Genomic DNA, 11,258 nt, shown 5'->3' on the forward strand with positions numbered 1-11,258 from the left:
AGGTTGTATATGTACAATCACATTAAACATATTTCTACATTAGTCATCTTGTGAAAGAAGAATCAGAGAACAAGGGGAAAACCTCAAAAAAGAAGGGAAAAAACAGTCCAAAAGTAGAACAGTATGGTTCAATCTGCATTCATAATTCACAGTTCTTTTTATCTGGATGTTGAGAACATTTTCTATCATGAGTTCTTTGAAACTGTTTTGGATCGTTGCACTACTTAGAAGAGCCAAGTCTATCACCATTGTTCATCACACAATGTTGCTGTTACTGTGTACGATGTTCTCCTGCTTCTGCTCCTCTCAGTCAGCATCAGTTCATATAAATCCTTCCAGGTTTCTCTGAACTCCTCCTGCTCATCGTTTCTTACAGCACAATAATATTCCATTACATGCAGATCACTTTACATACTTTCTTTTGTTTGAACCTCAAAACAACCTTGTGAGATAAAGTGCTTCAGGGATTACTATATCCTTTTGACACATGGGGACATCGAGGCTTAGAGAGATTGAGGGACTCCCTTATGGTCACTTAGCTATTAAGTATCAGAGGCAGAATCTGAAACTTAGGGTATGAGAAGCCACTGGACCCAGATGGCTCCAGAGGAGAGAGTGAAGTTGGTGACTTTACACAGCCCTCTCTCACTTAAATCCAATTCAGTGCAAGTCATGCATGACATCACCCTGATGGCACTGTCCTCTGTGGTAAAAAAATATGAAAGTTTTTTAACAGTCGGTTAGGATAACTGAAAGATGCCAGTTTTTTTTTTTTTTTTAAGGACCACCCTTTCGGGGAGGAGACCAACGGCATGAGCTACGCATGCCAGTCCGCCTGCTGCGCATGTCAGACTGCCTGCTAGCACTCCACTTCCGGGGTGCGAGCTTAAAAGGCAAGGAGAGAATGGAAGTGGGAGTTTTTTCCTGCTCTGCTGGTCTCCTGACTGCGCTGCACAGATGGTCTCTCTCTCCCCAAAGGTGGCCTTCAGTTTTGGTGAGTTTTATACAGAATATAGACTAAGCCTAGACTTAAGACGATTTGTATTGTATTTCTACTTTCCTATCCTTCTAATCAACATCACCTTGTGACTACCATACAATAAAAGCTCTATCTAGAAAACCAGAAGCTTCTTCCATTTACTAGTCTGGGAGATAAATTAAGGGAAAGGTTAAGTAGGGTGGATTTATGATCTAATATCCAATTTTAATCTCACACCTCTTTGGGAATGAAGGACAAACAACAACTCTAAAAATGTATTTCTATTCATATTGACTAAAGGGTATGTGGAAAGCTTATGGAAACCCTCAGGGTATGCAAGTTGTGATTCAATCCAGCACTTAAACTGATCCAATAAGACTGGAGGCTGAGGTACTAAATGCTTTCATCTCTCTTTCAGGGAAGTTGTTATTAACCACTTTAAGTCATTAGTACAAGTTACCCACGTGGCCAAGCAAGGCAACTCTGAATATAAGGACCTTCATGAAACTTGGACGAAAATACTATGTGAGTTAAAGCGTCCTGGCTGTAGCATAAGACACTTCATTGGCAGACTGTCTGTTCCCCCACTTCTCCCTTTCATCTCTGCTTCCTAGTGTCCCTGGCCTCCTTCAAGTTTAAGCTGAAATCCTACTTTCTGTAAGGAGCCCTTCTCAGTTCCCCAGTGCTGTACCCCCTGCTAATTCCCTCCAATCAATCCTGGTTCTATTACTTTGTTGTTTGCTTGCTGTTTCCCCTTTTTTGCCTCCTCAGCACTTGGCACAGTGCCTGGCACATAGTAGGCACTTAATAAGTATGTGAAAGGGCACGAATGTGAGAATTGCCATGTGTAGCTTTCCAGGAATGCTTCCTTCTACTTTGTGTTGCCAGTTGGCTGAGATCGCCAAGACTAGTGTGAAGGGAGGGTTGGGGCACGGGTTTTGTTTGCAGATGATTGTGCTTTCACTACAACCTCGGAGGCTGAGATGCAACAGAGCTTGGATTGATTCTCTTCCACTTATGCTAATTTTAGCCTGATAATTAACACCAAGAAAACAGAGGTTCTCCCCCATCCATATGTGGAACCGTTGGTTACAGCCAATGGGGAAATTTGGAATGCTGTGGATAGGTTCACTTACCTTGGCCATATACCTTCTAGGGATGTCCACATACACGGTGGGGTTGACACGTGCATTGCCAGAGCTAGTTCAGTATTATTTGGGAGGCTCTGAAGGAAAGCGTGGGAGAGAAGAGGTATTAGACTGACTACCAAACTGAAGGTCTTACAGAGCCGTTGTGCTGACCTCATTGTATGTCTGCGAAACCTGGACAGTTTACCAGTGCCATGCCAGGAAACTGAATCGCTTCTATCTGAATTGTCTTAGAAAGATTCTGCAGATCACCAGGCAGGATAAGGTATCAGACACTGGGGTCCTTTCTTGAGCTGAACTGCCAAACATCCAAACTCTACAGCAGAGAACGTAATTGCAGTGGGCTGATCACATAACTCAAATGCCACATGCACATTGACTTAAAAGACTATTTTGGGGCAGCTAGGTGGCGCAGTGGATAAAGCACCGGCCCTAGGACAGAAATCCTATTATGCTGAGGCAGCTGGTGGCACAGTGGAGAGCTTTGGGCCTGGAGTCAGCAAGTCCTGAGTTCATATCTAGTCTCAGACACTTCCACTTCACCTCTTTTTGCCTCAGTTTTCTCAACCAAAGAACAGGGATAATAATAGCACCTACATTCCAGTGTCATTGTGAGACTAAAATGAGATAATATTTGTTAAAAAGTGCTAGCATGGGGCAGCTAGGTGGCACAGTGGATAGAGCACCAGCCCTGGATTCAGGAGGACCTGAGTTCAAATCCGGCCTCAGGCATTTGACACTTACTGGCTCTGTGACCCTGGGCAAGTCACTTAACCCCCATTGCCTCATCAAAAAAAAAAAAAAAAGTGCTAGCATAGTGCTTGGCACATGGTAGGTGTCTGCTTAATCCCCTCCCCTTCCCTCCTATTGTAATGACCAAACAGGATTCTAGGGAACTTGTGATGAAATGTAGCACCCCCTTCCTGATAGAAAAGTGGAGGACTCAGAAAGAGACACCTTTTTTTTGAAATTTGTTTTGAGTGGCTATCTATGTTTGCAATGGTTGTTTTTTGTTTTTTTCTTGTGACCCCGGGGGGAGGGCCATGGGAAATAGCTGGGGGAGGGGAGGATGAGCAGGTAGATCTTGGCTCATTAAAACAAATAAAATATTTTTTAAAAATATCCCATAGCGGGGCAGCTAGGTGGCACAGTGGATTGAGCACTGGCCCTGGATTCAGGAGGACCTGAGTTCAAATCCGGCCTCAGGCATTTGACACTTACTGGCTATGTGACCCTGGGCAAGTCACTTAACCCCCATTGCTTCACTAAAAAAAAGAAAAAAAGATCCCATAGCTCACAGGGTTGTTGAGAGGATCACGTGGAATAATATACAAAAAATACTTTTCAAAACTTTAAAAAAAAGAAAGAAAAATGTGACCCATTGGTTTTCTACTCTTTTCTGTGAGATGTGTAGCAGAGACTCCTGCCAGCACTGGGGCTAGTTAGCAACTGTGATCTTTTTTGTACTGGATTGTTCTTGGTTTCAGTCAGTCTTTGTCCATGGGAATTTTGCTGTCTCTTGATTCTGAGTCTATAATATTATTAGGTTCAAACTGCATTGTAGGGAGAACATTTTACATTATTCTTTCCAGAAGGCATAACTTGTCGTTGTTCTTACAGGGAGAGATCCGCCTGTACCAGGGGACAGTCTCCATCTTCGAGACATAAAAGGTATCTGCCTTGATGTTCCTGGTGTGATGACTATCCGCTTCATTATTTCTGAAGGTGGTCTTTTGGAAGGGACTTTAGTGGAAGAGATCATTGCTTCAGAGGTCAGGTGAGCTACCTGGGGTCAGACTCAGTGGGAGCAGGAGAATGACAGCTAGCAAGGGTCCTGAAACCTCAGAGCCCCTCACAGTGCTAGTTCAGCAAAGGTTGTCCCTTATGAAGATGAAGACTTAGTTGGAAGTAAGATGGATGGAGCTCTTTACTGGCCATCCTGAGTGGAATCAGTCCATTTGGTTTGCATTTAACTCCAAACTGGGGGGATGCAAGATCTCCATGGAGTTCCTAGATCTGGATGAATTGAATGCTCATTCTGACCAGTGCCCACCTTGGTTTGAGATAGACAAGGAGGAAATTGGATGGAATTCAATGGAAAAATCCCTCCAAAAGCCTGCTAGCTAGCTCTCACTGACACAGTGTCTGTCTGCCTGTTGGGAAAGTTTACCTGTTGTTCTCACTGGGAGTGGGTTGTAGTCCATTGACCAGAATTTCTTTCTTCAGCTTTTCTTCTGTCACCTGGCAATTTCAGTGTGGGTTCACCTGTGAAGATAAGCCTCATCTTTTCCCTATCAGCGTCTCTGTCCAGTTTATTAAAGTACCTTATAAACCAGTCAAGCCGCTGACAAGGTAACTGCTTCACTGCCACATTAGCATTTGACAGCATGAGAGTGTCCACTTTTTTTTCATAAAAGTATTTTATTATTTTCCAGTTACATGTAAAGATAGTTTTCAACATTTGTTTTCATAAGATTTAGGGTTCCAAATTTTCCTCCTTCCCTCCCTTCCCTCTCCCCTCCTCGATACATAAAGCAATCTGATATAGGCTATATATGTACAATCATATCAAACATATTTCTGCTTTAGTCTTGTTGTGAAAGAAGAATCAGAACAGAAGGGAAAAACCTCCAGAAAGAAAAAACAAAACTAGAAACAGTATGGTTCAGTCTGCATTCAGAATCCACAGTTCTTTTTTCTGGATGTAGAGAACATTTTCCATCATGAGTTCTTTGGAATTGTCTTGGATCATTGTACTGCTGAAAAGAGCTAAGTCTATCACAATTGATCATCACACAGTGTTGCTGTTACTGTGTACAATGTTCTGGTTCTGCTCACTTCACTCAGCATCAGTCCACTTTAGTCTTTCCAGTTTTTCTGAAATCTGCCTGCTCATCATTTCTTATAGCACAATAGTATTCCATTATATTCATATACCACAACTTGTTCAGCCATTCCCCAATTGATGGGCATCCCTTCTATTTCCAATTCTTTGCCACCACAAAGAGAGCTGCTATAAATATTTTTGTACATGTGGGTCCTTTTCCCTTTTTTATGATCTCTTTGGGATACAGACCTAGTAGTGGTATTACTGGGTCAAAGGATATGCACAAAATCCCTTAGCCCTTTGGGCATAGTTCCAAATTGCTCTCCAGAATGGTTGGATCAGTTCACACTTCCACAAACAATACATTAGTGTTCCATTTTTCCCACCGCTTCTCTGACTTTTATTATTTTTCTTTTTTGTTATATTAGCCAATCTGGTAGGTGTCAGGTGGTACCTCAGAGTTGTTTTAATTTGCATTTCTCTAATCAATAGTGATTTAGAGCATTTTTTCATATGACACTAGATAGCTTTGATTTCTTCATCTGAAAACTGCCTATTCATATCCTTTGACCATTTCTCAATTGGGGAATGACTTGCATTCTTATAAATTTGATTTAGTTCCCTATATATTTTAGAAATGAGGCCTTTATCAGAAACATAGGCTGTAAAAATTGTTTCCCAGCTCTCTGCTTCCCTTCTAATTTTGGATACATTGCTTCTGTTTGTAAAAAAACTTTTTAATTTAGTGTAATAAAAATTATCCATTTTGCATTTCATAATATTCTCTATCTCTTGTTTGGTCATAAATTGTTCTCCTCTCTATAGATCTGAAAGGTAAACTATTCTTTCCTCTCCTAATTTACCTGTGGTATCATCCTTTATGTCTAAATCATGTACCCATATTGACCTCATTTTAGTATACTGTGTAAGATGTAGGTCTATGCCTAGTTTCTGCCATACTATCTTCCAGTTTTCCCAGCAGTTTTTTTCAAATACTGAGTTTCTATCCCAGAAGCTGGAGCCTTTGGGTTTATCAAACAGTAGGTTACTATAGTCATTTACTACTGTGTCTCCTGTGCCTAACCTATTCCATTGATCCACCACTCTATTTCTTAGCCAGTACCAAATAGTTTTGATGACTGCCACTTTATAGTATAGCTTCATATTTGGTGCAGCTAGCCCACCTTCTTGTGCATTTTTTTTCATTAATCCCCTTAATATTCTTGACCTTTTGTTCTTCCAGATGAATACTGTTATTATTTTCTAGCTCTATAAAATAATTTTTAGGTACTCTGATTCGTATGGCACTGAATAAGTGAATTAATTTAGGTAGAATTGTCATTTTTGTTATATTAGCTCAGCCTATCCATGAGCAATTGATATTTTCCCAATTATTTAGGTCTGATTTTATTTGTGTGAAAAGTATTTTGTAATTGTGTTCATAGAGTTCCTGGGTTTGTCTTGGCAGGTAGACTCCCAAGTATTTTATATTGTCTACAGTCACTTTAAATGGAATTTCTCTTTCTATCTCTTGCTGCTGAGCTTTGTTGGTCTTGTATAGAAATGCTGATGATTTATGTGGATTTATTTTATATCCTGCTACTTTGCTAAAGTTGTTAATTGTTTCAAGTAATTTTTGAGTTGATTCTCTAGGATTCTCTACGTATACCATCATATCATCTGCAAAGAGTGATAGTTTTGTTTCCTCCTTGCCTATTCTAATTCCTTTAATTCCTTTTCCTTCTCTTATTGCTAAAGCTAACATTTCCAGTACAATATTAAATATTAGAGGTCTTAATGGACATCCCTGTTTCACCCCTGATCTTATTGGGAAGGCCTCTAACTTATCCCCAGTACATATAATGTTTGCTGATGGTTTTAGGTGGATACTGCTTATTATTTTAAGGAAAGCTCCATTTATCCCTATGCTCTCTTGGGTTTTTTTTTTTTAAATTCTTAAAATTTTTTTTTCTTGGGTTTTTAATAAGAATGAATGCTGTATTTTGTCAAAATCTTTCTCTGAATCTATCGAGATAATCCAATGATTTGGGTTAGTTTTGTTATTGATGATCATACACACTTTTAAAATGAGAAGGAGAGATTTCGTGGTGGAGTGGGGTCGACGCTGATAACAGAGTGATAGAGATCCTATTCCAGCTCTCCTTCTGACACTTACTGGAGCCTCTCTGAACTCGTTTTCCTCCTCTGACCTCCGGGGCCCTTTCCTACTGCCAGTCGATGAGCCTGTGACCGGCTGGATTCCCTCTAGTTCAAGCATCCTTTGGACTTTTGGGGCCCTTCCTGTGGGGATGGCATATGCTCTGTCTTGGCATTGTCCCAGCTTTGCCACTTACAAAGGTGTCTTGTAGTTTCCAGATCAATCACACAAGCAGTGACTGCACCAAGAACGAAGTTTGCTGGTCAGAGCTTTTTTATCCCCTGACGGAGAATTATCAAGGTAGGGAAAAGCACTTATCTTTCTGTCTTTAACTGTCTGAATAATTCAGTTTGCCACATTGGGGAGGGGAGTTGGCAAAAGTTCTCAGGAATTTCCGAAGACCACTATGGCTTGGGATGGGGCTGGCATAGGCAGATATTTGCTTCAGATAAAAAGATGAGGATTTTGTTTTAATTTGCATGTGGAGTTTTCTCCTTTAGCCCTAGATAATAAGGTGGAGGAGTAAACAGACACACAACTAGCCCCTTGTAGTCAGAGCACTTAGTACCTGTCATGGGCCGGGTCATGGGTGAGACTGAAGACACATGGAAGAAAAGCTGGTCCCTGCCTTCACAGAGATTCTATGGGGGAAAACGATATGCCCACAGAAATTAAATTGTGTGTGTGTGTGTGTGTGTGTGTGTGTGTGTGTAAGACACACACATATATGGGAATATATTTGATTCAGAGTATCATGTATGTCATATATACAGTATAAAGTTGTTTTTTGGGAGAGGGAGGCGGCCAATCATGAGGGTATCTGAGCCCAGTCTTAAAGAAGGGCATCCTGGCTCTGCAGCCTGGGTAAAGGCATACAGATAGGAGATGGACTCTTTGACTGGAAATTGTATGGGATGAATGAATATTGTGCAGGAAGCCTGACAAAATGAACCGGTGCCAGATTGCAAAGGGATTTAAAAGCCAAATGGAGGAGTTGGTGTTGTAATTGAGAAGTAATAGGGAGCCACAGCAGCATCTTGAGCAGGGGAGTGACATGGTTAGATCTGTGCTTTAGGAAGCTCTCTTGGGCAGCCGCCTCAAGAAGAGACTTGAGACGTGGAGACTGATCAGGAGGCTGAGACCCTGAACGAGGCAGGTGGTCCGGGGACAGAGAGGAGGCATATCATAGAGGTAGAACTGAGCATCAGTTGGCTACATGGGCTAAAGGAGAGGACAGAGCCAGGGATGACTGAGGTTGTGGCCCTGGATGACTGGGAGGGAAGTTAGGAAAGAGGGCCAGGCTTCAGGGTAAAAGCCATGATGAAGTGTGTTTGAGTTGCCTCCAGGGCATCCTGTTTGAAAGTTCCTGAACACAGCTGGTGCTTAGAGAGGAGCCTGAGTGCAGAAGAATAGTAGGCCCAGGATAGAGCCTGGAGCTACATCCTTGGGGGCAGAATTCCATTACTGATCCAGCCAAGGAGATTGAGTGTCTGTAGTTTAGGAAGTCTAGAAGGATAGGACCGATAGGTGGCACCAGAGTGCACAGAACACAGGGCTCTGAGTCAAGAAGACCTGAGTTCAAATGTGGCCTTAGCCCCCAGGTAAGCCACTTCACCCTGTTTGCCTCAGTTTCCTCATCTGTAAAATGACCTGAAGAAAACCTTAAAAATGGGGTTACAAAGACTCGGACACAATGGAAAAATGACTAAAGAACAAGAAGGATGAGGACTAAAAGGAGGCCCTGGCTTCATCAAGCCAGGAATCATCGCAGCTGCTCCCAAGCAATGGTGTTAGAAATGTGTATCCCCTTGGGGACTCAACCTGCTAGTAAGAGGAGGGGGAGGATAGGACATGCCGGGGAGGGGAGGAGGGAAGGTGTCTGCTCCGGAAATGTCGTTGTCATTGTCGTTGTTCAGGTGTTTCAGTCGTGTTCAGCTCTCCGTGACCCCCCTCATTTTACAGATGAGGAAAATGAGGCCAGCAGGGTGAAGGGACTTGCTTAGGGTCACCCGGCTAGGAGGCGTCTGAGGCTGGATTTGAACTCACAAAGATGAGTGAGTCTTCCTGACTCAGAGACCTCAAAACAAAACAAAAATCTTGCTGTAGCTCTCACTTGGAGTGAAAAGGGTTAATCAGTGCCCAGCTCTATGTAAACACAGTGGAAACCGACTTCAAGTTAAGCCTTTTGTCTCTTGGTGCTCCTATTAACTCCTGTCATTCAGCTCCTGCCTTCAATAAAGAGAGCCAACAGGGGCCGGAGCTCCCAGCTCCCAGCTCCTGTCTCAGCTGGTACGTTTGCCTTTCTTCCCGAGTGCTTCTTGGACAGCCTCTTCTCTCCTAGAATCCCCGAGTGATGCCGGGGTTTGTTCTCTTCCAGGAGAGTCCAGGTTCTCATGTTTTGGGAAGACCTTGATGCTGGCCTTCTTCTTCACCTTGATCATGTTCTTCAGCAGTCCATGGATCGGGGTCAGCAGGATCTGGGATTTATTCTCCATCTAACTAACTCCTGGGAGTCCTCGGAGAGCAGTGTCAGCCCTGTGTTCGGCACCAACTTCACCTCCTGACGTTTTTCCTACTTCTTTCGATGATCAGTCAGTTTGCTTTGAAATGTCGCCTGCTCCAAAGGCTGACTAACAGCCAGGGGATTCTATTTGTAGCTGCAGCAGCTCCTGGAGACTAACTCTGAAGAGGGGCCTGTCTTTGAGAAGGGGCTTCATCAGCCCCCAGTGGAGGCGATCACTCGCACCCGGAAAATCACAGATCCCGGAAGGGTCCAAGTCTGCAGAGCTGCTGTTGGTGGAAACCTTAGCATCCTCGAAGTAACTTGTCCAAGGTCACATGGTTGGTCATTAGCAGAGTTGAGACTAGAAAGCCTAAAATGTCAAATAGTGTCAGTCATTTAAAGAGTTAAATATGTATTCACAAACTCTAAGCTTGTGCTTATGAAAGCTCATTAAAGGACCTCTTGTTTTGAGTCTGTAAGAACTGATTTATTTTTCAAAAATATATTTATATCACTTTACGAGATGACCTTTGATTTAAATAGATTTTTTTTTACACTATGAATAAATTTTCTTCTTTTTAAGAAATTTTTCTTTCCTCATTTAATGTCCTATTTATCCTGCAAAAATAGCTGACATTTATTCAGTCTGTTTGCCAAATGCTTTCTTTGTATTGATCCTTTCAGGCAGGTGGTACAAATAATTTTATATTTTACGATGTCATATAATATCATATCATATTATAGGTCAGAGAGGTCAAGTCCCTTTCCCATTATCACAGGGCTAGTAAGTGTTTGTTGTAGGATTGGATCCCAGGTCTTCTGGCTCCAAATATCACCATACTACAGGTCCATACTGTGTCTCTTGGTAATCTCTACAGCTTTCATGGTTCAATCATTATCTCTATGTAGATCATTCCTGATACATCTATCTTGCCCTAGTCTCTCTTCTGAGCTGCAGTCCCAAATTGCCCATTTCCTATTCAGTGTTTCAGAGTGGATGCACGAGACACCTCTCAAACTCAGTATGTCCCAAACTGAACTTAGTATCTTTTCTCCCCAAACCCACCCCATCCCCATAATTCCCTCTTTCTGTTGAAAACAGCCCTGTTCTTCCAGCCTCTCAGGTCTGTAATGCTGGCTTTCCCCTTGATACCCGGCTCTCCCTTCCTCTACACAACCATCTGATTGCCAAATCTCGTCTTTCCTATTTCTACAACATCTCTCCTCCCTGACGCCTTCTGTTTGGTAGAGCAGACTTCTCAACTCAGGCCCTCCTCATTTCTTAGCCCAAGTTGTGTCCTCAAGGCCTAGGCCTAACCGTGTCACTGCCTTGATGAGCTCCGGGGGTTCCCTCTTGCCCCAAAGATAATATATAAATTCTGGTTAGCCTTTAAAGCCTTCCCAGCCAACCCAGGCCTGTTTCTCCACATTTATGGTACATCACCCTCCTTCCTCCCTATTACAACCTATCTAAACTGGCTTTCTTTCTGTCCTTCACACATGTCGCTCCATCTCCCCTCTGGCCTTTGCCCTGGCTTCCCCCATGCTTGGAATGTGCTCGATCCTCATTTCTGCCCCATGGTGTCCCCTTCCTCCTCTAAGATATGACATCTTGGAACCTAATCTTCTCCCTGTCCTGCTGT

At 42.7% G+C, this 11,258-nt stretch overlaps 1 protein-coding gene across 5 annotated transcripts in view; it reads left to right on the forward strand.

The window, feature by feature from the left end:
- The window catches only part of TCTN2 (tectonic family member 2), a 46,802-nt gene extending 36,716 nt beyond the window's left edge, over positions 1-10,086 (forward strand). For 4 of the 5 annotated variants that reach the window (XM_043979228.1, XM_043979230.1, XM_043979229.1 and 1 more), the window contains 5 exons: positions 1,398-1,504; positions 3,748-3,904; positions 4,354-4,479; positions 7,324-7,412; positions 9,490-10,086. In XM_043979228.1, the coding sequence (XP_043835163.1) occupies positions 1,398-1,504; positions 3,748-3,904; positions 4,354-4,479; positions 7,324-7,412; positions 9,490-9,611 (601 nt within the window). In that variant the 3' untranslated portion in view covers positions 9,612-10,086. The remainder of the gene's footprint in view (positions 1-1,397; positions 1,505-3,747; positions 3,905-4,353; positions 4,480-7,323; positions 7,413-9,489) is intronic. The other variant, XR_006354216.1, reaches the window with a different exon arrangement.
- Positions 10,087-11,258: the final 1,172 nt, after the last annotated feature.

This window comes from Dromiciops gliroides, chromosome 1 (genome assembly GCF_019393635.1).
Source record: "Dromiciops gliroides isolate mDroGli1 chromosome 1, mDroGli1.pri, whole genome shotgun sequence".
NCBI classification, from domain to species: Eukaryota; Metazoa; Chordata; class Mammalia; order Microbiotheria; family Microbiotheriidae; genus Dromiciops; species Dromiciops gliroides.